The sequence below is a fragment of the Amphimedon queenslandica genome, unplaced genomic scaffold (assembly GCF_000090795.2).
Source record: "Amphimedon queenslandica unplaced genomic scaffold, v1.1 AMPQUscaffold_13496, whole genome shotgun sequence".
In the NCBI taxonomy this organism is placed as follows: Eukaryota; Metazoa; Porifera; class Demospongiae; order Haplosclerida; family Niphatidae; genus Amphimedon; species Amphimedon queenslandica.
The window spans coordinates 442,801-469,464 of record NW_003546268.1 but is presented as its reverse complement, the minus strand read 5'-3'; the positions used below and the strand labels follow the sequence as shown (position 1 = coordinate 469,464).

At 36.6% G+C, this 26,664-nt stretch overlaps 2 protein-coding genes and 1 long non-coding RNA gene across 3 annotated transcripts; 2 read left to right on the top strand and 1 right to left on the bottom strand.

Annotated features, from left to right (window-relative positions):
- Positions 1-885: 885 nt before the first annotated feature.
- On the bottom strand, positions 886-15,900 carry LOC105316790 (SAP30-binding protein-like). The gene is made up of 9 exons (XM_019993402.1): positions 15,765-15,900; positions 9,240-9,418; positions 2,842-2,944; positions 2,280-2,359; positions 2,119-2,210; positions 1,888-1,948; positions 1,746-1,847; positions 1,591-1,693; positions 886-1,128 (listed from the first exon to the last, which is right to left on the bottom strand). The coding sequence occupies exons 1-9, from the start codon at positions 15,871-15,873 to the stop codon at positions 977-979; spliced, it is 981 nt and encodes a 326-aa protein (XP_019848961.1). The 5' UTR covers positions 15,874-15,900; the 3' UTR covers positions 886-976.
- LOC109580357 (uncharacterized) lies at positions 13,899-14,227 on the top strand. Its single transcript, XR_002184215.1, has 2 exons — positions 13,899-14,014; positions 14,067-14,227. It is a non-coding gene; the product is annotated as an uncharacterized LOC109580357 (long non-coding RNA).
- Positions 15,901-15,959: 59 nt separating the features above from the next.
- Positions 15,960-24,314, top strand: LOC100636692 (uncharacterized). Its single transcript, XM_003384242.2, has 4 exons — positions 15,960-16,220; positions 21,302-21,509; positions 21,882-22,022; positions 24,166-24,314. The coding sequence occupies exons 1-4, from the start codon at positions 16,029-16,031 to the stop codon at positions 24,207-24,209; spliced, it is 585 nt and encodes a 194-aa protein (XP_003384290.1). The 5' UTR covers positions 15,960-16,028; the 3' UTR covers positions 24,210-24,314.
- Positions 24,315-26,664: the final 2,350 nt, after the last annotated feature.

Genomic DNA, 26,664 nt, shown 5'->3' with positions numbered 1-26,664 from the left:
CTAAAATTAATTCTAATGAAAATTTAAGCAGTAAAAATTTGAGGCCACGAAATAAACCAGCTATACGGTAAACTGAATACCAGTGTCATTACACTTGAAACAGTGTTATGATACTCATTATTGCATAGGTGCAATTTGCATTAAAAGTAAATAAGACTGAAAATGATGGTTAAACCTATTTCCATCCTCACCCATGTATCAGAACAAAGTATTTTTGGTGTGATGATTGGAACATGAATTCTTTTGCAATTTCCTTGCCATACTGAAATCATCTTTAAAGCCTTGACGTCATAGAATTTATTTCAATTAAGCAATGAATGTAGCATGTTCTGCAACAAGCTCCAGAGCTTGAACAAATCATAGACAAGATACATGACTTATCTTCATAGTATCTGAAACAATAAACATACCATTGAGAAGAATGAATTCCATGTCTATAGTAAATATAATGTCTAACATACACAATTTAAATTATGATTCATAAATTAATAAGCCAGTTTTTTTAGTCATTTCTCTTTCTATTGACATGAAAAAAGGTCATACAGTCAATGTGACAAGCATATCCTGCACCAAGTTTTTTTTATCTATGACAAAGACAGGATTGAGAAGAGGTCTTTATAACAATAAAAAATAGAGAGCTTACTATTTTAAATAAATTTAAGACCTATGAGATGAGAATACATTTATCAGGCCTCTTAAACAATACAAAAACATTTATACTGTTCAGGAAATAAGTCACTCCAGAAATGCAAATGAAAAGGACAGGGCTGCACAGATTGTGATGTTAATAGGTAAACTTTGGTGTCAATTGCACAATAACTTCTTGTTTCAAATGCTTATAGCATTTTCGGCATCACTTGGCAGAGAATATATATGTCAGCATTAGCAGTTCCATTAAACTTCGATTAGTTTCAAAACTTAACATGCATACATAATATTAACTCTAAAAAGTTTTTATAATGTGCATAATATTATATTATTGTTTGAACAATTTTATCAAATTCTTATCTATAAGTCTGGCATTAGCTAGAGCTTGCGCTCCAACAACAGGATCTGTACTTGTAGGACTTGATACATTCATTGAACTTGAAGGATTGTCCCATTTACTCTTGCGTTTCTTTTGTGAATCTACAGTACATGCATATGTAAATATGACACAAAATAGCACATAGAAATGGACAGACAACTTTCAAATTTTAGCAATCAGCAAAATTCAACTTTTGTCCAAATGTCATAACTCATAAGCATAATTGTCATTGAGTATGAATATAAATTGCAAGTAAATTTTGGAGTGGGGCTATCAAATTGCCAATATTACAATTACATACATGTATGTTCAAGTCATTAATACTGTACTTTTTAGTCATAATAAAGAATAAAGTAAATTATCATTGTGTGTGCATGCACCTACTGTGTATACTGCTTTACATAAGCCACAAAATGCTTAACATACAGTGTACATGTACTACACTGTACTTTCCCTCTTATACTGTACCACACTATGCTCTCTTAACTATAATTATGTTCAGATATTACCATACAATTGTATACTAATTTAGACTAACAATGTTAGTGATACATGTATGTTACCTTGTGCAGTGGGTATAATTGTAGATGGCAGTGGTAACAAACCACCACCTGAATCCACTGGTTTAGTTGGAGCCAGAATTTTTGTTCCACTTTTGAACTCAATCTACACGTAATTCATAATAAAATATGGCAAAATACATTGAGGAGATACATACATTTCCTCGAGACTTTTGCTTGCTTTCATGAGCCTTTCTCTGAACTTCAACTAGTTTTTCATAAAACTCTTCTTTTTGAAATTCTTTTGGATCAAAACTTTTCTACTAGCAAATTAAAAGTACAAAATTCCTATTGACTAACTTTACTGTAATTAGATCCAAATTCTTCAATGTCACACATCTGTATTAGTTTTTCATAAATACTACAATGAAAAGTTAAAAATGTAATCACCATTACACACAACACACATTGTAGTACTTCATTACATGTCAGATGCAGGGTTAGTTATGCTCATTAAAACTCATTAAAACCCAAATAACGTCATTACAATAAGGCACTAAATTAAGGATACCAACAAGTTGTAGAGCCAACCTTGGATTTCTGAAGCTCTTTCCTTTAACTATTACATCATATGATGAAAATCCTAGTTGGCGCTTTGTTTCCATCAGGTGAAAAATTTTTTCCTATGCAAACAATATCATCGATAATTCAATATACATGTACCAGTAATTTTAAGTTTTACATTTACTTACTTGTAGTGCTTGAGAGCACACTCCTTCTGCCTGTTCTGGGGGCAATTTGACATCAGTTAAACAGAAAAAAAGATGATCTCCTGCAAATACATGAGCACTACAGTAAAGTCTCATGTACTAGTATACTTACAATTAAGAGCAACAAAAAGCAAATTTTAGCCAAGTACAAATTATCTACTATTATCATATATATGTACATGTTCTTTATAATGCAAATGAATTTGTTTGCAATAGGATTTTCAGTCCTTTGATTCAGTTACATGCAATGAAAATTGAATTTTTACATTAATAAAATAATTTAAATCATAATTACAGTATATACATGTACATGTGCATGGAAGAGGCCGTTTCATAAATGACATAAGTTTTTTAACGAATACAAAGGATTGGGTAAAAATGAAGGGATACATGCAACTTAAACAGTCTAAATACTCAGATACATGCACAATTGCACATAATGAATCTCTATCATAAAAATCATTAACTGTATAAGGTATACCAATATACACATGTAGATGCAGTACAATTGTAGATGTACACATAGTAATGATTTTGAACATACCATTAACAACATCTGGAGAACTAGCTTCATCTTCTTCACTCAACTGATGATCATCAGCAGCTTTCACTAAAGAAATGAGTGATTCTGGAATCGACTGTGGTAACTACATAACAACACAAAGAGAATAATAAAATTTACACCTACATGTAAATCAGTACTAAACTACACATCATATGAAGACAGATGCAAACTAGTTGCCTAAACCACTGTCATAGAAAATGCAATCCCACACAATGGGTCATTTTCCTAGTGTCAAAATCATGTAAATCCAGGGTTTTTCCAAAGACTTTTTGAAATTAGAAAAAGCCATAAAAAGGATACATGTACAGCGTTGCCCAATGAAAGAAATGCAACATTCATGGATAAGCTACAATGTATATTTCATTATCATGGCATGGCTTCCTGATATGCACAAAAAATGAATTGCATTCTTTTTCTGATCCTACCAAAGACAAGGTACATGTACATGCCTTAAAATTTCTACATGAAGGTACATGTATATGATCCTCTAAAGGGATCAAAACATTCAATATACATGTACATGCACATATTAATGAACATAAGACATATATGCAATTACATGCATGTATGAACTTATAAAGCTTCAGATTTTCTGATAATATGGCATTACATGTACATGTAGTTTGCTGTACATGCAGTCAAGCACACATTAAGGTGTTTGGTTTCCCCTTTACTAGTACTTTGCTTTCTTTTTTTAATATTTAATTATGAGGTTGAAATATCTTCTTAGTATTTGCTGCTCAGCCATAAGTCAATGTAGGATTTAACAAAAATTCAAACCTACACGAAGTAAAATACTTAATTGGAAATTAGACCTCACTGTATCTAAGCCTAAAGTGCTAAAAAACTACATTAAAATTTAATATCTGCATGCATCAACTACGCTTTAACTGCAATATTGCAGCTGTGCCTATTTTAGGGTTGGAACAAATGTTACAGTAATTGAATGTTCGTTAGTTTTTGTAATAACATTCAAATGTAATACAATGTACATAGGCATGTCAATAGGTGTGGTATGTACCACATCTACAGATAAACTACTAATCAACTTACACATGTATTTAGTAATAAAATCTGATGTACACATGTACTGTACATGTATAAATCATTAGACATTGAGCTATAGACTATACATGTACAGGGTCTTGCATGTTTAGAGTGAACTCAACAACAAACTATAACTTATAATTGTCAGAATGGCTAAGGCCACGAAGTGGCTGCAAGCTATTCTAGATTATATGAAGAAGGTGAAGTCGATCACATCAACTGTGTTTGGCCAGTTTTCTCAACTTACAGCTAATTTGTAGTTAAATAACTAATTTTTAATAACTTGGGTCCTCCCATACGCCCACTTGCCTCACTATATAAACCCCTGTAAACGCCATTTCCCTTGGCCTTTGATTAGCTCCTCCTTCCATTGGGAGGGTGGGTGTGGATAGTTGATGTGATCGACTTCACCTTCTTCATATAATCTAGAATAGCTTGCAGCCACTTCGTGGCCTTAGCCATTCTGACAATTATATTTCAGAAGGCTCAGTCTCACACATCAACTGTGTTGTTTGTAGCTTCTTCCAAGCTATTCTGGTCCTAATGCAGATGGCTCTTTCAAGAACCACTCAATCCCCTTCCATGATGAGGAGTTTTAAAGGAATGCCTCAGAGGTTCATTTCCATGTCTTCTAGTATAACCCACCCCTAGCCGCGGTTAAGCGCTAGACTAGGCATATATGAAAAGGAGTCAATCCTGTTTCTTCAAGAATACTTCCTAGCCACCCTGCAATAGAGCTGGATATACTTGCCTGGTGAGGTTTACATTTGTTTGGTTCTTCTAAATCAGATAGCCCATATAGCACCTCTCCTCACCCCTGTAATGTTTGCTTGTGAGAGGTCCCTTTCACTAGACGGCCTTGCCCAGGTTCATAAGGTTACTGACTTTAAGAGGAGATAGGAGTGTCTGATTCCCTGATAAACCAGATAAACTTAATGCCTTAGTAACTCCAAAGTATTGGTGTACCTAGGGAAGGGTGTCTCACGTTGCACACTTCTGGTCCACTGGTGGACCGTCCATGTATTCGTACATTGATGATATGGCTGATTTGTAGGCCCTGACAGGGTAATGCTCTAAATTTCTCCCTGAGATGCTTCCCACTACTAGTTGGGGTATTGCCGGGGTTGGCCGTCTCTGTTGCCATGTTCTGCTTGGACAGTAGGCGTTATTAAGGGTGAAAGTACACGTAGGAGGGAATATCATAATTGAAGTTTCCCTCCTGAGGTCACCAGAATTATACTTGTTCGTTGGCAATGGCACCCTCTTTCTCTATTATCCAAGGCTGGAGAAGAGGCCTCTGCCATTGAATAGACCTGGCAGCCAGCTGACACAGCGATGCCAATGGTTGGTTGACTTGATGCCAACAAGTTCCACTTCCACTGGGCCGTAGACCTAGTGTTCATCTTTGAAATACTGCGTGGATCCAGTTTCTAGTCTGATTGTTGATCCAATGTCTCCCATCTGGATTCTTATTCCAGGCAGGTCTCCGGATAAAGCCCCTGATTCTACAGTTCCCCTTGACTGTTGATGAACACACTAGACAGATGCTGTTGTGCTGTGTCCAGGCTACTCTCACAAAGGTTATAGGGGTACAGGCTGTTAGCAGTTCTATGGGCCACCAATTTATTGCTGTCCCTGTTGTGGCATTTCAACCCTCGAGGGGGAAAAGCTCCCCCTGTGCTCAGTGTGCTGGTGCCTTGGTGAGCCGCTCCCCGGCTCTTAAGTTCACCTGATGACTCGCCTGATGAGTCGTGCTGTTGAGACAGAGTCGTGCTGTTGAGACAGAGTCTCCGGCTAACTAGGTCGGCTCCGTTGCTGTCCTATCATTTTGTTTTCTTCTTTGGATCGATTAGGTTCCCATCACGTCAGTTTCTCCCATCTAACAGTTAATTATGGGGAGAGCTGTGCCTCGTAGTGTTGATCTACTCTCCTTTGAGCCATTTCGAGGTGTATCTGGTCTTTCGAGGGTGTGGCTAAGGACTGTCCCATATATAGCCCCACCTCGAGTTCAGCTAATTAACTAATGATAATAAATGGGCTCCGCCTAGGCTTAATTTCATCATAATAAGTATAATTGTTATTGCTGAGCTTATTATCTATTTAATATGCTATGCCTATTAATATGTTATTAATATACCATGCCTATTTAATTTTTAGCATTCACTATTTATCATTAAGGAGCCGGGGAGGCTCAGATTCTTTGTTATTAGTATGACCACAAATTTCTAGGTTTTTTTTTTTTTTTGGTTTAGATACCCATTGTATGGAGGGTGTAGTATCAGACCTAATGCCTGATTCCTAACTGTATCCCCAACTCTCATCCAAGAGCTGATATCGGCTTAAGGTCTTGGTAAAGACCCATGGGGCTAAGGCCAGGCCGAATGGGAGACAGTTAAGCTCAATGGCAAAGCCATTTGTCCCTGGATTAGGTACACAGCGGATAACCTCTGTATACCCTATATCCATAATGGGACAGGAATAGACATCCTTTAGACGTATCCCTACAAAGCCCATCAATTTCCGGGTCAGGGCCTTGGGGCTAGGAAGGGCAGTGACCCACCCACATGACTGATTAGCTCTTTCATCACCCCTCCTGAGAATTTTTGGGGAGGCTTTGAGGCTGGATGGGGTTCAGTTTCTGTACCCTTGTACTGTAACTCTTTTGGACCCACCGGTCCACTGTTATTATATTTACTTTGCCCCAGTTTGCTATTAAACTGATGTGCACTGGGCTAGGGGTGTGTGTATAGCAAGAGTGGATCCACTCTTGGTATTAGTGCCATCATACATTTGATTCTAAATCAGAAAAACTCTATTAAATTTACCATCAAACTTTTGGAAGTGCATTGTGCAACACAGTTCTGTTTATAGTTTAGACCCGTTCTCTTAGTGGGAATGACTAGGTCTTTCACCATGTCCACTGGGGACTCCTTTGTGGTGAGGGTGGCTTGGACCTCCGCCTCTACCTCGGCCTGATCCCCTCCCCAGGGGAGGGCCTCTATGAAGGAGTGGTCTTCTATATGAGGTACCACTTGTCTGGCCCTGGCTGTGTCTTGTAGGATGGGTAAGAGACTTCAGAGCAGAGACTTGGTCCAGAAATTCCTTAGCTCGGCGTGAAAAGTCTGGACCGAAGAGATTTGGAGCAACATCTCCAAATATGACATCGTCTTGTAACATAGGTATTAAATTTCTATTAATGGATGCTATCAGCTTTTCCCTTCTCAGGCGTGAAATTTTCGCGTTAGCATTTCCCAACAGTTCTGTAGCTGCCATCGACGCCTCTGTAACATCTTCCGCTGTCATCCCATCAATGTTCTCTAGGATGGAAGATATGGGAGCCAGAGCATCTAAGACAAATGTCTGGATCCGTGCTAGTTCTTTGTCAGCACTCCGGGCCACTTGGGGAGCAAGGGTCTTTATCACTGGGTCCATACGTGGTGTTCTTGTAGCTTCGACCTTGGGCAGTTTGTACCGGCCGCGGACCCGTTTCCTCATCTCATTCGACATGTTTCTTGTACATGAGCCAGTAAGCAGTCTGTGTGTGTCCTCCGACACCTCAATTAGTTGGCTGCTATCAACGTCTTCCTCCTCAGGATGGAGTTCTGAGTCCACTATATCCGCCCAAGAACGTTCTCCGCGTTCTCTTGAGCTTCTTCGAGTCCGGTCATCCTCGCGGGAAGACCTGGGGCTCCTAGAGCGGCTTCGAACTAGAGCTGATGTAATCATTTCTCTATCTTCTTTGTCTTTGTTCTTCTTCTTCAGGAGATCCACATCCTCTGTGATTGCCGATATCTTAGTGTTAATGTCGTTCACCTTTGACAGAACTTCTTCCAAAGACATGATTATAGGTTAGAGATAGTGACACGTGGCTAGTAGCTAGAGCTAAGAAAAAGGCCAAGGGAAATGGCGTTTACAGGGGTTTATATAGTGAGGCAAGTGGGCGTATGGGAGGACCCAAGTTATTAAAAATTAGTTATTTAACTACAAATTAGCTGTAAGTTGAGAAAACTGGCCAAACACAGTTGATGTGTGAGACTGAGCCTTCTGAAATATAATAATAATAGTCTGTCCGGGTTGACTTCAGGACAAAAAGAACTTGAATAACTCGGGCAGCACAGTTGCAAACTTAAAGATTTTGTTGTAGCACATTTACTTCACTGATGCACCTTGGCTGGTATAGTATGAAGTAAAATAGAAGAAGGACACATGGAAAATCAAGATTATACCAAACATCAAATGGTTGCTGCTTGCCATCAGTTTATTTAGTAGCCACATAACACTTGAGCCTGTCCTCCATTTTGCCATTTCCAGGAAAGACCACACCTTCATTATTAATAGTGAACGTCACTTTTAAAATGGTGGCTGTATGTGCTAAAGCGCAAAACAAGGAAAGAACTGACTAGCCAGACTTAGGAAATAATTTTGAATGTTTATAACTATTATTCTGTATCCAAGAAATCCAAAGTAAAAGAAGCTTATACTGTCTTTTTATTAATAATACAAAATTCTGCTTATGATGCAAAATTTCTTGTGGCTTCTTAGACCACTTAGCACCTACTTCTGATCCACTTAACATCTGAGCTCTATAATAACCACAATCATGGATAAATATAAGAGATCTGAAGTCAACATGGACGGACTATCATAACAATCCAATTCCATAATATGAATATGCAAACATTAATTCATTTCAGTTTTTAGAATGTTCAAATGCTAAACTTTTACATTTATCCGGCCTCTAGCTTATTTATAGTACAAACTAAAAAGGCATTTTTCATTTACACATACAGATTATAGGTTTACATATTTTACATGTACATGTAAATAAAGCTTGCATGTACGTATAGCACCATATCTTACAGTATACATGTATGTACTGCATGCATGTACTGTGCACATGTCTGTCTTAAATCACACACACTTTTAGTCTCTTCATGATACAAAATGTACAATACATGTACAGTATTACATGTACATGTACTGTATTTGCCTGATTAGAAGCCCAGCTTAAATAAACACCCATCCTTAAAATATTCTCACTATAGATGCACATATTTTAGCCAATTTAAGTACTCTCAACTTCAGATTGCTACAAATAGCTCAACTCTTGAAGCATAGTCTGGTAACCTACTTTTGGCAACTTTTTTTACACAAAATTTTCCCCCTTTTAATGAATAAACGCCAGGGAAATATGGTACTTTGGTAGCTCACAAAAACAATGACATCAACACTAAGCCTGATTATCCATTTCCTAATTAGATCAAGGGCCAAGCCCAATAAATATGCTTGTGTATATACATACACTGTACGTATAACAGTAACCAACTTACATTAGCATTATTATCATGCAATTCACTGTCATTTATTATTTCCATTTCTTCATCTTCATCTCCATATCCAACTAAGCCAATACATGTACTTGGAGCAGAGGAGATTCTTGGGGGAATGAAAGTGACAGGCGATGGTGGTTTCATATACTGACGAGATGGTATACCGAGTCCACTGGACACTACATGCACATGAATAAAAAAACATAATGTACATGTATATCATTTCCTAGCAGTATGTCATGTACAGTAAGTACAATGTAATTTCATCAACTTTCAATTGGTTTGTTATACAATGTACACTACTGCACATGTAACTTTATTAAAATTGAAAAATTAACAAAACAAGCGTACGTAACAGTAAAAAAAGTTCCTATATTTGTTTTCACCACCTTGCATGCATAGCTGGGAACTTATTAAGACTTATAGAAGTTTTCTCTATCTTCAAATGCTTCTAGAGAAGTCTTTAGACAGTGTCTCTATATCCTCTTGCTGTTAGAAAGCTCATAGCTTTATTCCATGTGTAAGCCACCATTTTGCTTGCCGTGGCCACACCCACTACATCAAGGAGCATGGGCGGATGGTTGTGAAGGCTTGTTATTTCTCCAATACAACGAAATGTAAGTGTTGACATACAAATATACTGTATATTGCAAGTGGGTGAAATCAATTATAGGAAGATCTGGGGGCTATGCCCCCAGGTCGTAAAAATAACAACACTTATAGTTATAACCTGATTCCTACCACTCAAAACATATGCATTTATACACGTATAGTGAAATTATAATCATTAAGGCAAGCGAACTTAAACACACAGTGGTAGTGATATATTTTCCACATTAAAACAAAAAAACCTTATGCTAAAAAGCTCTAGATGCTAAACTAGAGCACTAAAGTGAATACATTTACCACAATTACATGCACTGAACAACAATCTGATTAAGCGAAACCAATAGTAAAAGTTTTGTGACAGAAAAGAGGCTTCAGCAATCTGTACTGCTCAGTGGTGCAGCATTAAACAGGTGTGGCTGCAATGAAAATGTGGCTCAATCAATATGCTCCACTAGCACATACAACAATGGTGGCACATGGGCTCAGTAGAAAAAAGTTTTAGGTTTTCTTAACTTTTAAACAGTTTAGCATACATTTACTAGGCTCTATTTGTTGCATACAAACTTTTATCAAGTCCCTAAAGTTTAAAGACCCTGGCTGCTACTTCTGGATAAGAGAGCCTTGCGTAAACTCACAAGGTATGAAGTTTGGGCTGTCATGCATGTACATGCATCTTAAGATTGGAACAATTTCTTTTATGTTAATGGTTATGTTCTATTGTTTCATTTGTCCCGTTGCTCTTCTGCTCTAACTACACTGTACATACATGTACACGTATGTGAGAGCTGCAGTGGAACCGACTACATGTACATGTACATTTGTTGACTTTAATTGCCAGCTTCTTTTGCCATGAAAAAGATAAAGCAAGACGGAGGAATCAGGAGAATAATGTTTTCTGGGGTAGTGTTAATTGCATAGGCATATTTGGACCTGGACAAGCACGGGTTTTCCCAGGTGAAAATTTAAATCCATAATTACACGTGTATATTCATTGGCTATTGTATTATTGGATAAAGCCCTTACTTATCAGATTTTCTGCATGTACATGTACATGTATGTATACATTTAGGGGCATGAATAGGACGTGTGGCCAGGAGGCAGAGCCCCTCAATGTTTTAAATTCTGTCTAGTACAAAGCCATGAAGGTTGCTTAATTCAATCCCTGCTCAGTGACATGTGTGAGTCACATGATTAAGGAGTTTGCAACCTAGAAACCACTGTAAACAGTAGTGATGGGCAATTCCGAGTCTGGAGTATTCGATCCTTTGATTCCAAATGGAATCGTACTCGTATCAAAAGAAAAGTGGGAATCGTTTAAAACAATTCCAAATTAAGCCACACCCAACCACACCTTTTAATACTAATAATAGTTAATAAATCAGTAGTTAATACCTTAATTATTCATTATTATTGCATTTTTATTGCTCTAATTGATACCACATGGCTTTGCGCATGCGCAGATGTAGTACTCGGAATCGGTATTCAATTCCATCGATTCCAGTCTCAAAAGTATTCAAAATTGGAATCGAATGCAAATTTCTGGATTCGCCCATCTCTAGTAAACAGTGGGAGGATGTTGACCTCACTATTAACCACAATAATTTAGCACACATCTCCTTGTTACAAGTGTTTATTTTAGCCAGAGGAGTTACACAACCAAAAGTTATCATGCCTGAATCAGCACTTTTGCCCCACCATGTCTGATATCCTATACTGGTACAGGCCTGACACATTATTTTACAGATCATGCCTGTTATTCTGGCATGAATCAGTATAAATCTATCATGACTGTATCATGGCTAATTTTTGCAGTTGTATCATGACTGATTACACAAAAACCACAATTACTGGAATGCTCGTTCAATGCCCAGAAGCTACATAATACACTTAAAGGGTAACTGCAATGTATTTATGGTCTTAATGTGATTACCTGACCATAATAATAATGTGTTCCCACTCCTATTGTCCCAATAAATTATTCACTGAGATATGGGCCTTCAAAAAATTCCACTTTTTGCTTCCTTTTAATTTACTTCCTGTCGGTGGGTGCAGCTAAACATGACGTAATTAAGCATAGAAGTAGGAATGTTTGCAGATAACTCCATTCCTTTATAGGGGGGAAATGATCCTTTATTCTCATGCCTTGTAATGTAATAGCACTAACTTAAAGATTGGGATCATTAGCTTTCATTATTCTAAGCATGGAATTGCAAGAAAATGATGCAGAATAGCAAATAAGAAAATTTACATACTTTTGGAATTTTGACTTTTTCTTGCAGTTACATGCTTAAAATAATGAAAGCTAATGATTTCAATCTTTAAATTACAGCTATTACATTACAAGGCATGACAATAAAAGGTCATTTCCCAATACAAAGAATAGTCAGGCGGAGCCTGCTTCTCGTGGGAAAACGGAGAGTCAGGTTCAGTATGGCAGCTAGTTTTGTGTCACAGGGTGGGGCTGGCAGCATGCATACAGGTGGGGCTGAAAATGAGCACCACCCATACTCTTGTAAACATGGTTGTTGTTGTGTTTAGGCTGTCAGAAAGACTTGAGCATACTCAGCACAGAAAAAAAACAGAGGTGATCCATTAGCAGAAAGGTGCAGAGACGTTATAGATGCTTGGAGGAAGCAGTTATGGACCAAGTTGCAGTGATTTTGACTTAGACAAACTAAAAACAAATTTTGTCGCCAGTGTGTATCAGTTTTTTCAAGACTGAAGAAGCTAAAAAGTAGTGCTTTACAATGTTAGAGATACAGTAAGAGCTTTGGTAGACTCTGGTGCACTTACTGATGCTAATGATGTACAGGCAACTGAGGCAAGGCCAAAAAGAAGAGAAAATCCACTTTCCATAGCGAGTGGGTAGCACTATGAAAACATCTCTTGCTTTGAGGAAAGCTTTGATAGCAAGCAACTGCTTCTCCTTTAATATATAGTTCAGCTTTCTAGATGCTATTTCGAGCACAATTTCTTACTTTACATCCATTTTAAATTTATGATATTGTTATTCATGGCCTTTGTGGGTGTTATTTGTCATTGTGGCTCATTTCCTGCTAGCGCACAAATCCTGCGCTTCACACAAAACTAGCTACCATACTGAGCCTGACTCTCAGTTTAGAGAGGCAGGCCCCGCCAGACTATATATATAAAGGAATGGAGTTATCTGAAGCCACACCCACCAACAGGAAATGAATTGACAGGAAGCAAAAAGTGCAATTTTTGAAGGCCCATATCTCAGTGAATAATTTTTTAGGACAATAGAAGTTGGAACTCAATCAACACATAATTATTATGGTCAGGTAATCTTAAGACCATAAAATAAATACCCAAAAATACATGTACATTGCAGTTACGCTTTAATAGTAAATGCATGAAGAATTAATTAAATAGACCAGAAGAAAGGGTTCAGCCAATAAGCCATGCTATATTGCTGTGCTGTATGACGTACAGGGATATGAGCAAGGACAGCATTATTGAATATATGCATTTATATATATTATATATCTCATTAATGAGATTCATGAACATACATTTGTATATAACATGCTGATATGGGGTCAATACACCCTCCACCTTGGGTACTTTGAATTGATATCACCCTTGGGCATTTTGGCCCTCAGGTGATATCAATTCAAAGTATCCTTGGTCGCGGAATATTGACTCCCATATTGTCAAGCTATATATAACACATACGTGTATATAAAGTAGATCTTTAATTCTTGATGTAGTTATCTTACTTAAAAATATAAATTTTGCTATATCATTTCATCACATTGTGCAGCAATTAAAGTTATTTCGCTTATAGCATTAAAGAGTATCTATGAAGATAAATAGCAGTAACAGCACTGAGTCATAATTTGAGTGGTTCTGCAGGCTTCACGAGCTAGTTGAGGCTGTCATTTCACATCAGAATCTTTCGCATAAATAAAGAAGATTTTTGTTAACCCTCCTTGCTGCTGGAGAAGTTTTAAGATGGCAGTTTAGTCTTATCTTACTCCAATGAGAGTCCACAGGCTTGGTGACAGCCGCCATCATAGATATTAGAGTAAATGAAAGGGATTGGAAACGGGGCGCAGCAACAGGAAAATGCGAGTTGATAGTACCATAAAAAACCTCTCTGATTACTCGTATATAAAATTAAAAATGGCTGAAAGTTGAAGCAGGTAAGCATACTTCTTAGGTAGTTTTTTGTTGCATAAAGTCTTCTTTGTACAGGTAACCCTTCAATAATGTTGAGAAACATTCTTCCTATTTGCTCAAGATGTCTGCTGTAGCAATGTATCTGTTTGCAGTTTAAATTCGATGTTTTATGAATTAGTAATCATGATTGATCACACTTACTATATTTAATTCTATATTTTGTTTTGTACAACCTATTGAATAGAAATGGTGTCGGCAACCTCTGGTGTGCTGTAACTATTACAATGGTGTGATAGCTATATACATGTAATGTCACAGACCCTTTGGTTTTTATGTTAAGGGTACAAAACAAATGTCTCAAACTTATCAGTAAATTGATCATTACAGAAAGACGTAATCATTTTTGCAAACAAACTATAGTGGGCGACCTCCACATTTGGGTACTCTAATTAATGATTAAATCATTTACTATCATCTGTCTATCACTCTTGAGATAAGGGTACAAAACAAAATGTTGTTAAAACCATTCACATATGTCAGAGCAAATAATCAGTGCAAATGATGATGCTAGCTACATGTACATATAAAATTGTCTGGGAATAGATTCATGTCTCCTCTGCTTCCTTTGATATAAATAATGGCGTATACTGATACCACTGCTGGAATGACAGGTGTCAAAAGGACAGTTTTTGCTCCAAGACAGCCCCCGTTGCTAGATGCAAATGTCAACCCACATCTGTCTCCTAGCAATGTATAATAAGATGCCCATTTCCGATCCCTTTCATTTACTCTAATATCTATGCCGCCATTTTGTCATTGTGACCACACCCACTTTCAATGATGATTAGGCTATGTAACTTTAATAATAGTTAGACGACCCTATGCCCATACATACATACAGATAAACTTTTTCTCATGTTTAAGAGTCTCCAGGACTTTATAAGAAAGCAGTTTACGGACTTCAAGTGAACACACACTGATAAGATGGCCACTTTAACCTCGCTTTTTCATGCTTATGCATGCGTCACATAGTCTCAATCAACAAAGTATGGAGTACATGTACATGTACATTGTATCATACACATGAACTGTAGGACTACAAAAGCACTTTTATTTCAACTCAAGCAAAGTATTTAATGCATAAAGAACATATGAAGATTACCGTATAGCTAGAAAATTTGGTGGAGTAAAACTTTGGCAAATTTAGCGAATTAAGGTCCATTCGCCAAATTTTAGCACTCCAAAATATTTTCTAGCTACACGATAGTTATATATGTACATATACTTCACAACTTTAACAGATAATTACAAGTATAATGATTTTAAGGGAATCTTAATTTTCCCAAATCTTCAAAGAAATGAACAAAAATATACATGTACATGTATGTAGCTAGCATACATGTACATGTACATGAGTGGTTTCATGCACAGCCACACACATTAAAGCAATGCACATTTCCATACATGCACAATAAGATTTGCTAATAGGAGTTGCAGTGGCTGTGCACTTTACCAAAGTTTTACAATATTAAAGACCATATACATGTACATGTAAACTATTGCTTTATTGAAGACTGATATGACCACAATACTCTTGTTATTAACTTTTACACTTACATCATAAGGCACTCTTCCAAATTACATAAGAGACCAGGAACTTCACATTACAAAGTTTTACATTCTAAGTTCTAACATGCAGGGCTTCGTACAACAATGTACATACATTATTTTCCCCTGATCTACACATAACTAAAAACCTATTTTAGAGCTGACCTACTCCAGGTGCCGGTACAGTGTTGTTTGGTGGTGATCCTTCTCCTTCACTATCAGATATCTCAGAATCTGTGTGATGGTAGTTTTGTACCCCAGGAATGAAAGCCATCTTGGTTTTCAGGGGTGTGTCGAGGTGTGGTTTTTAAAATAATCGAGCTAATTATTTTGATCTATTACGGCATGATTACGGTTCGTTTCTCGCTTTCGACGGTGACGCCCTTCTTGGCCCCACACACACACGCATTGATCAAATAGTTGTGTGAAATGGCCACTCTTGATGATGTTAACAAGCAGAAGGCTATCCATTTGACTATTACAGAATCTTATGCCAGATCCTGGGACACTTGGGAAGGTGTTCGTGAGTTTATACAAAATTGGTATGATGGAGTTTTGGATAGCTTTGAAACAGTCTCTCCTGCTCCTACTAGTTCTAGAAGAACACTTAAGATAGAACCAGTGAGTTGTTATGAAATATTGAAGGAAACATGTTGACCTTACAATGATTTTGGGTGAATGTAGTACACCGGTACGAGTTAGAATACTATTTTAGCATACTTCACTCTACCCTTAGATTCAAATATTTTAAGCCAGAAAATGAGGGTATGTTGCTTTTCCTCCATGTACATGTATGTGAATAAGGTAGCTCACTGCTCATTGTATTGTACGTTACGTTAGCGAAGTCAGCAGCAGCATATTTACAAAGCTCCCTTTTCATTCAGCTTTATGATGCACTATTCTGTTCACTGCACTTCAATAAATTATTTGCTGGTAAAAAACCACATCTGTATGTGTTTGAATTTTGCTTTTTTATAAAAAATTTTAAAACTTTATTTACTTGTATATGTTTAAAACTTGAGAAAAGCTTAAATGAGCAACTTCACTTTCCTAAGTAATCATGTACGTTACATGTGTATGAATCAATTTTTGGAGCTTTTTTGGAATAAAATTTGCCTAATACGTACACTATATAGAGATAGTCTGGTACTGTATATGATGCTCACTTTTTTAATGTCAGGTTCTCTCATATCAGAAGCTTGTAGCTACTACGATTTTTTACTCTCTTAACTTGGACTTTGAATTAAGTTATTAGAATTTACAAATTTAAATATTGGTATTGATTGTTCCCCTTAGCTAAAATCGTAACATGCATGTTTAGACTCATTAGTCTCGCATATCCAGCCCCTCCCTGGCTATGCAGAACTACACGTAATAGCACATTATAATACGCTCTGCAGTGTACATGTGCATATTCATGACTTTGTTATTATATTCATTGGGATACCATAAATAAAAAATGAGGATTATGGCTTATCACATGTACATGCATGTTGCTCTAACAAGATTTTTTACTTGGCAAATTTTCTTTGTTGTGATTGAGTAGGTATGGACATTACACACTTTTACATATACATGTACCAACACAAGTATTTGCAAGCCAGTCATTATAAAGCTTTTAATTGCAACATAGATATACATGTAATACACATAATGCACAGAACAGGATTGGAATCAAGATTACATGTACGTGCACATCATGCGTGCCATTCTAATTTGCTGCGATAGAGGTTGGTGATTAGAAGTATTGAAATTCCTTGTGGGACTCTCCAGACACTGTCTAGTGCAATGTAGTTTTACAATAACAAATGTAAGTATTGGCTTCTTTCTTACCATGTTACCATCCCACACTACACTATGCTGTTTGTAAGGACTGCGTAAGATAGTTTCAATCCTGGATTATGGCCTTTTTGTTTTAATATACCATAGTGTACTTTTTGCAAGCACTAATAAATACCACAATTCACTGGAAATTCTGAAGAAGTGATGACAAAAGCTCATACTAACTTGTCTTGCCACCCGTTGTACTTGCTAGAGCCCCACAAACTTTTTGAAAAGGGACAGTCAGGACCTCTAGCAATAATAAAGTACATGTAGCTGCCTTGGGCACACAATGCCCTCACTTGATCCTGTGTATAATCCTATTCCCTACTGTATAGCTCTAAATTTTTTTGTTTGTCAAAATTTTTGTCAATTTTGACGAAGTTTTTAACAAACAAAAGTTTTGTTCCACGCAGGTAGTATGTGGATTAATAAAAAAATCACAAAAATTTTATCGATGAAAATTAATTTTAACAGGAAATTAAGATTTTGACGAAATTTTTGACTCACCAAAATTTGGAGCTACATGTACAGCACACATCAAAAAGGCTTAGTAAGGTACAGTAGAGAAGAGAACCTTGAAGGTAGTTCGTAGGTACTTTGCTACTACTTCACTACTCTTAGTTACTCTTTGCTGCGTTATGCTGCAATCCCACCCAGTCATATGTACTGTAGTAGAACTTGTGGATGCTTCTTTTGGCTGTCTGTGCTCTCCAAGTTCATCTATAATGCCACTTTCTCCGTCTAGAAGCCGTTTTGGATGTTTTTTGCTCTATTCTACTGTCTTTTACTGTCAATCTACTGTCCTGCTACTGTCACAGTAAGCATGCACAGAGAAGGAACAACGAACTACCTACGTGAAAGTAGAGTAACTGCGGGGTAGCTACTTAGCCTTTTTTGATATGTACACATGTATATGGTATATGCTTGAAAATATTTCTCTTTTTCTTCTTTTGCAATATTATTCATCCTCCAAGTTTTGAACGTTATAAAGATTTGGAAACACATAGAGTACATGGGAATTTAATTCTAATTCCTAAGTGTGCTGTAATAGGGCTAATTTTTACAACCTTTTTCATTTAAAAGCTAAAGTTTCATTCCCTGATACATATGCATGTTCTTATTGTGTGTAGAAAGTTTGAGCAGATTCCAATCAAAATTGGATTTTTTACGAATTTTTAAAGTTGCTCCAAAATTAGGCTAAAGTCCCTGTACTATTACATGTATGGTGTACATGTATATGTAGGTACATACATGTACATGTATATACATGTACACTGTACATGTGCATAGTTTAAACATTTTTAACGATAAGTTGTGCATATACAATACATGTACTGTACATGTGTGTACTTCAGAAATATTCATTTTTGACAATTTGTCATGCACACATGTATAGTTTTTGCATGTTGGCAAAGATAAATCTACATGTACATGTACAATACAAGTACACATGTATGAGTTACACGTACATGTATATGCATTTTTATAACATGAGGGTAAAGCCCACTGAATTTTTTTTACTCTGTATAATTCTACTTACTATGCACATTCTGTTTGAAGATACAAATGTACCCAAGCAAACAGCTCCCCATACCCCCTTTACTCAAAAACTGGCTATGTTTTGACCTTTATAGATTAGTTAGAGAACATTGAGATGCATGTACTATCTGAAGCATTAGAAAGTACAGCAAAGAGAACCTCGATAGACCCCTAGGAGCTAAAACTATTTTAAATGAATATGATTACAATGATGATATTCATTCATAATAAATAATTTTTTCCTATACAGTATCCACCCACAGTGTAAATTACTAACAGCAAGAAGGCCTTATGATCAAAAGAAAATCAAAGGCAGCGACACCACTTGGCCATTTTTCTGTTACTACAGGCTCACAAGCAGCAGTTATGGAAAGTATGTAGGCCAAACTACATCATATAGACCAGGTAACTCTTGCTGCAGCTTGGGCTTTGATCTGCCTTTGATGTCGAGAGTTTCTTGTCGTCAGTAACTTTAATCGTGGATGGCTACCATAAATGATTCGTTGAAAATAGTTTTAGCGCCTTTTGGGTCTACAAGGAAGAAATAAGTATAGCGATCATAGGAATATTTTACACATCTAATTGTACATGCATTTATGTCTGCTTAGTGCTCACTGTGCTACTTTAACAATTTTACAGCTAAAACCAATGTGCAATCTAAAAACATTCTAAAATAAAATTCTATTAGCATTTATACTGTGCATGCATGTTATGTGACCTACAATGTAATTTTGACCAAGTAATAATGTGTACAATAATATGCATCGCCATCAACACATTACACTTGTCTTGATGTTATTAATACATGTACTGTAGGTCTCTTTCTCTCAAAATGTGCTGAGTCAAAAAATATCCACATTTCAAGGTTATATTATGTACATGTGGCTCAAACCTAATTTTTTCATGATAACAAATACCAGAAATACTACAAGTAATTAAATGATGCATGTGCATGTCAATGTCTGTCTATAGTATAAACTACAAAAGTCTCCATCTGCGAGCTTGCTCATGAGAGTGGAAAGAGTGGCAAGGATGATGGTAGGATGAGCTCCGCATAGATGATAGCTCCTAATAAGAGATAACCAAATATGGCAATAAATTCAGTTAAGCACCATAGAATATACATGTAGGACTTGGATCTTAGCGTGATAGATGGTGAGTCTGGATGAAAGATGTTTGTAGAAAGTAGATGCTGATGGACCATTCCTCCTGCAGTTGTAAAAACTAGTGGGGTAAGAAAGGCATCCTCAACATTGCAAATCCATTCACTAATTGGCGTTTTTCAGCCTTCTTGTTTCTTTTATTGGAGGCTTTAATTGATGATTTGTGAGATACTCATGCATTTAAAAAAGATTAGTTGTCTTGATGACAAGAAACTGGACACAGCAATGTCAGCCCTGGCTTTATCATCAGTAATGGCAGACTGTTGGGAAAATTTTTCCCCAGATAAATGCTTGAAGAGTTAGTTCAACTAGAACATCAGGACATATCTCTATTAGAAGGCTTTCTGTTACATGTATGTCTCTGGAGTTCATTGTGTCGCAGAGATGGCAATTAAGCCACTGCATAATTACATGTAAGTGTATGTTCAATTCACAAGCATGATGAGTTGGTAAATGAGGAGGAATCCAGCTGTTGCGAAGACATAAAGCATCACAGAAAGCACCTTTATAGAGCAAAATCATGTTCTTTTATTGGTAGTGCAGTGAGCCTGGAGTAGGCACCAGGCTCACTAGTGGAGGAGGAATCATAGTGAAATTTTAATTTTTCCTTATGACTTCTTAACTTTCTTGAAGAAATATCAGAAATGATATAAGGGATTGATACAGTAGCAGTTTGCTCAGATATAGCATTAATGAGATGAGTGATGATAAATGTACGGACATTATACTGTTGAATAGACTTAGTTGAAGGTTCTCTAATACCAAGACCACTACTCTAACTGGAAGAGATAGAATATACTGCTTGCATCACCATTGCTAAAGAGTTGTGACCTCTATTGTAGTTTTTCCTGGTATCTTATCTATTTGCGTTAGCAAATTTTGGTAGTCCGTAGCCATGACTTGTGTGGTGTGCATGAATGTACATCTATAGTTTTGAAGACTTTTTAAGTAATATTGTTTTTGTAGTTTCATGTTGCAATGACATGTACTTTGTATAATGCATGCCATGATTTCACTGCAGTATGCTTTAACTAGGAATTGAATTGTATTATCTGGATGTCATATTTCTAGCTGACATTTGTCCCACATGTATATGTATGAGGCTGTGACTCCATGTGTAGTACATTAGATTTATCCTTCTGTAGAGAGTAATATTCAACTGTCTCTATTTTTCAGGTTCAGGCAAATGATTTTACTCATTTTGAAGCTAAACTTGTGCAAGGCTCCGAAGCAGAGAATGAAAAAATAACTTTTGGTTCTTTGCATTATGATAAAGATAAAAAAACACTCACACTAATCAATAGAAACACTCAACTTCCAACTAAGGTTTTGCTTCTGGGTTATTCAAGCAAGAGGAATCATCACGATGTTATTGGACAGTTTGGTAAGCTATGTGTAGCTGTCAAGCTTCTGTACAAAATTTATAAGGTGTATGCATGTACCGTATTTCCTTAAATAAAAGCCCGGGCGTCTATTTTCTAAAATGATACTTGGACCTCCAAAAAATATATAAAAGATAAAAAAAACTTTGGCCCAGAGCGGGATTTGAACCCGTGGCCTCAAGCTTTTGACTTCTGGAACTTCAGGCATTGCCCACTAGACTACTGTGTCACTCCTAGGCTGGGGTGGCGTATTTATAGTTTAATTCTATTGCTACCCCGGCGTTTATTCGAATATGGCTTCTATTTAAGGAAATACGGTACATACATGTGCACATGTACATTTTGTGTATATTAAATCTACATGTATATTTTAGGTGAGGGTTTAAAGATTGGAACCTTGGCACTTTTGAGGAAAAAGCATAAAGTGCGCGTTGCTACTCATAATTGCTCGTGGCACTTTTCTCTTGAGAAGCATCCACATTTTGATGAAACTGTTTTGACTGTTACACTTGAAGGTAAATGCATTCTACTCTGTAATTTAGATGTACAGTACAATGTACCCTTGTAACTGATTTTTATAATGTACTGTTTGCATCTAAATTGACCTTTAATGATATTTTTTATTTTACTAAGCAGACCACACTCCTGCATGTACATGAATAGCTGTCTTCATAAAACATAAGCATGAGCTACATGTACATGTTACTGTATCTCCATTGTACATGTACATNGTACATAATTGCTTTTTACTAAAATTTGTTCAGTTCTTTTCTTATTGGCCTCGCCAGCAATTAGCATGGGTGAGGAGACTACATGTTTGTAGTTAAGTCTGGTGTCTGTCATTCCTTCATTCATTCATTCTGTCTGCCATAACTCTCACTTTGAGCCTGAGGCTCTGTAGTTATTGAAGGGGCTCTCCTACAGTCACTAAAGTTATTTTCTACTACTTGATCAGGCATAAATGACAGTAGAAGACACCAAAGCCATCAATCTTGCCAAATGGAGCAGGTTTTGATTTTAGTGCTTCAAGTAACAGGGCTTCATTGTATTTCTAGAGAATCACAGAAACTTTATCTTAAAAAAAGTCGTAGTGTTTTGCTGGAACTGTGTTTGTTTTGAAGATACAGTGCATGTATGTTTGCCTAAAATCATTTACATGTACCTCTTGAATTTACACAATGTACTTCTCCTTTGTAAGAGTAGCTAAGGCCTATAAACTTCAGACACTTGACAAGAGTCGGTATGCAACAAGTAGAGCCTAATAAATGTTTGTGTGCACTGAGTAGAAGTCCAAGAAACTCAAGCTTCTTCTAGCAGTTAGTCCAAGAGACACAATTTTACTCTAGCAATCAAGATTTGACACTTTCTCTGTTCTGTAACAACTGCATGCCATCAGTTTGTAGTCATAACCGAACACCTTCACATCTTAATTAGACCATGAAGAAACTATATATTGCATGGCACTTTATTTTCAAAGAACAAAACTTCTGCCATTTTTATGGGTTAGCACGCAACCGCAAAATTAAAGATCCGCTAAAATTTCAAATTGCCATTAAAGGCATAGTACTAACTTTGTGAATCTGATAAAGTTATTTCTGTGAAAAATTTATTTTATCAATCATAGAAATTTTAGCTCCGCAAATTAAATCGCCATACGGTAGCAATCCGTGTTGGTAATATGTAGGACCAAGCTGTTTACTTTTTTAAAAACAGGTGTATGCAATACTAAGCATACGCGCTATAGTATTGCAAAATATAGGCAGGTTAGATGCCCTCCCTTAATAATTTTCTACTCTTGGTAGGGCAAATTAGTTTTGAAATCATGAATGTAAAACAATTTTTTTCTTCGTTTTGGCGAGGCCAATGCACTAACGGTTGTCTTGTATAAGCCATGCAAGCTACTCGTACTACATGTACAGTACCGCTCAGCTATAATTTTACTTATCGTACACGACATGGGTGCAGCATGCCCACGGACTCAACCTGCACTAGTGCCTGTATCGTCTACATGTACTTATCATGTACATCATATATTTTCAATGCACATGTACTTATCACGTTTGTGGTGCACTAGTGTAGTTATTGCACTAGTAGCAAACGCAGATAGTCTTGGAGATCATGCATTTAAAAGTAAGGTTATAGCTGAGTGGTACTGTACATGTACAGTAAGTATACATGTGGATCCAAGTCTGATACAGTTCAGCTAGCTGCTGTATTTTTAAGAAGGAAATGGCACATGCATGTGTAATTTTTTTAAGATCACATACGTGTATTTCAGTAATCATGTAATTGCAATAAGATAGAGCATATTGTTTAATTTTAGCTTCTTTGGCTGCATAACTATGTGTATAGTCAAGTTATTCTAGTGATAGTTTCCAAACAATAGTACATACAGCTTATAACAGAAATACTCTAAGCTTTTGAATCAAGATAAGTTAGATTTATATGTATATGCGTACATGTGTTTTAATTTTGAAGCCTATTAAAACGTAAACTACATGTGCAGTTTATGTACATTTATATATGTCAGTTATCGCAACTGTCACTTTGAGGTTTTGTGGTTTTAGCCAAATGTATTATGGTGATGTATGGTAATGTAATGTAATTTATGGTGTAGTTTTGATGCATACAGTTTATTGATGACTTTTTTACCTTTAGATATCCAAGAAGATTTTCAAACTTTTACTGCTGCATTCAGGTAGTAGTGATGCATGCACTGTACCATGTACATGTATCTTATGCTAATTTACAGTACCTGTATACAGTCTTACATTTTTATGCATGTGCATGTACATGTACAGTACATATCAAAAAAAGGCTAAGTACATGTAGCTATCCCGCAGTTACTCTACTTTTGCGTAGGTAGTTCGTTGCTCCTTCTCTGCGCATGCTTACTGCGACAGTAGCGCGACAGTAGAAGACAGTAGCATGACAGTAGAAGACAGTAGCGTGATAGTAGAATCAAGCAAAAACATCCTAAACAGGCTTCTAGAAGGAGAGAGTGGCATTATAGATGAACTTGGAGAACACAGACAGCCAAAGAACCATCTACAAGTTCTACTACAGTACATATGACTGAGTGGGATTGCAGCATAACACAGCAGAGTAATGAAGAGTAGCAAAGTAGTAGCGAAGTACCTACAAACTACCTTCAAGGTAATTCTCTTCTCTACTGTACCCTGCTTAGCCTTTTTTATGTGTACTGTACTGTACGTACATTTACATGTACATTTGTGTATGTCAGTCAGTGTAGTAGTGTCAGTATACCAGCAGATGTACATGTACATGTAGATGGTTACTGTACTTCTTGCTGTCATTTTTTTTATCTTTATGCATGTTGAACTCATTTACCTGTACTCTGTAGAGTTTCATATTTGTCAAACTTTTCATTGTGATTTGTGGAAATAATTGTTTTTATGAATAAAGGATTGAACAACACCTTCAGTTTTGTTTTCGTGGCAGTGTATGCTACTGCTAATGTTTCACAAAATGGTACACACTGCATATACATGTATAGCTTTGACTACTGTATAGCAGATATATTTCGTCTGGAAAAATGTTCGTTCTAGCATGGTTCTAGAAATTTTCGTTCTGACCAGCCATTTTGTACACGTGGCATTGAGAAAACGCCCTTTTCGTTTTAAAAATGTTTGTTCTACAAGGAATGAGAACAAAAAGAACAAAATTAAACTCGAACGGAATATACCTGCTATATGGTATCCACTTTATTTTGGGCTAAAGTTTCATTTGGCTATTGCACTTTTTTGTTGCAGGTGCATGTACAGTATGTGTATCTATAGTACCATGTACCATATAGCAAAAAAAATTTTGAGGGCTACAAATTTTGCAAATTTGCCTAAAATGTATTTTGCAGATTTTTTCATAAATTTATGCCATCTGCCATCTTGTGGCCCTAATAATTTGATTTTTGTGGAAGTAATTTCCACAAACCTTCAAGAAATCATGTTGAAATCCACTAAATTTACTGTCAGCGCTCAAAAGTTTTGCGCTATATGGTGGCAGGTACATGTATATTTCATCAGAGTTTAATTTGCTTCTTTCTTCTCATTTCTTATGGAATGAGTATTTTGTAAACGAAATTATACTATGTCCCAACTGAGAATGGACCGGAAGTGGAAGCAGCTGCATTGGAATTTGAAAAATGTATCTACGACACTAATGACGTATTATAATGATATTCATAGAGACATGGCCGATATTTTGGCTATCTTGTTTCACTCTTAAAACAGTCTTGCTCTTCCTGATAAGCAGTACAATAGCTACTGGAGTCAACTAGTCTTCATAAAGGCCATCATTATCAGAAGATCTCGCTCTGTTAGCTTTTTAAAAGAAGAATTATCAGTTTGGGCGCTCGACCACATGTGCTTATGTAAACTGTGACATCATAGAACATCATTGCGGTTAGCTTTGGTATGCCATTGGGTTTATAGAGAGAACCCAGTTCTCAGGGTTCCCGAGGGCTGAGAGACCCAAGACCTGAGATCCTGAAGCGGCATTGGGCGACTAAGAACCTGTGAAAGTCTCATCCTTATCCCACATTCCCTTAAAAAGTTATTCCAGTTTTTCTTGGTCCAAACTCAGTTGGGACATAGTATATAAATAGACGTGAATGCAGTGTCATATGGACGTGCAAAAATAAAAACAGAACGAATGAAAATCATTAATCCTTTCTAAACAAACATTTTCCCTGATGAAATTCGCCCTATATATGGTACCTTTTGCTGACTTTAAGTGCATGTGTATCGAAGAAGTGCAACAGAGCAAAAATTTCTTGTCTAGGAGTTGAAGCCTGAAAGGCGTTGGAGGGATCTACATTTATATGTTTAGTGACAAATGAAGCCATTTTTGTCTGAGAATGTTGGGTTGCTTTTGTTTATCACTTGTAGGTAAACAAACATTTTAAAAATTGAAATTAAGTATACACTTGTATTATAATTTTAGTTAAGCCATAAGTATTGCCATCAATTTAGATGCACAATACATATGTACATTATATGTACATGTTAAATAATGAATTTTGAGGGGAACAGCTGTGAAGCTTCTACATAAATTATTTGTTGAATTCAGAGAAATTTTCCACTGCCATGGCATCATTAAGGTCAATCACACTAACCTGGCTATTGGTACATGTCTTAG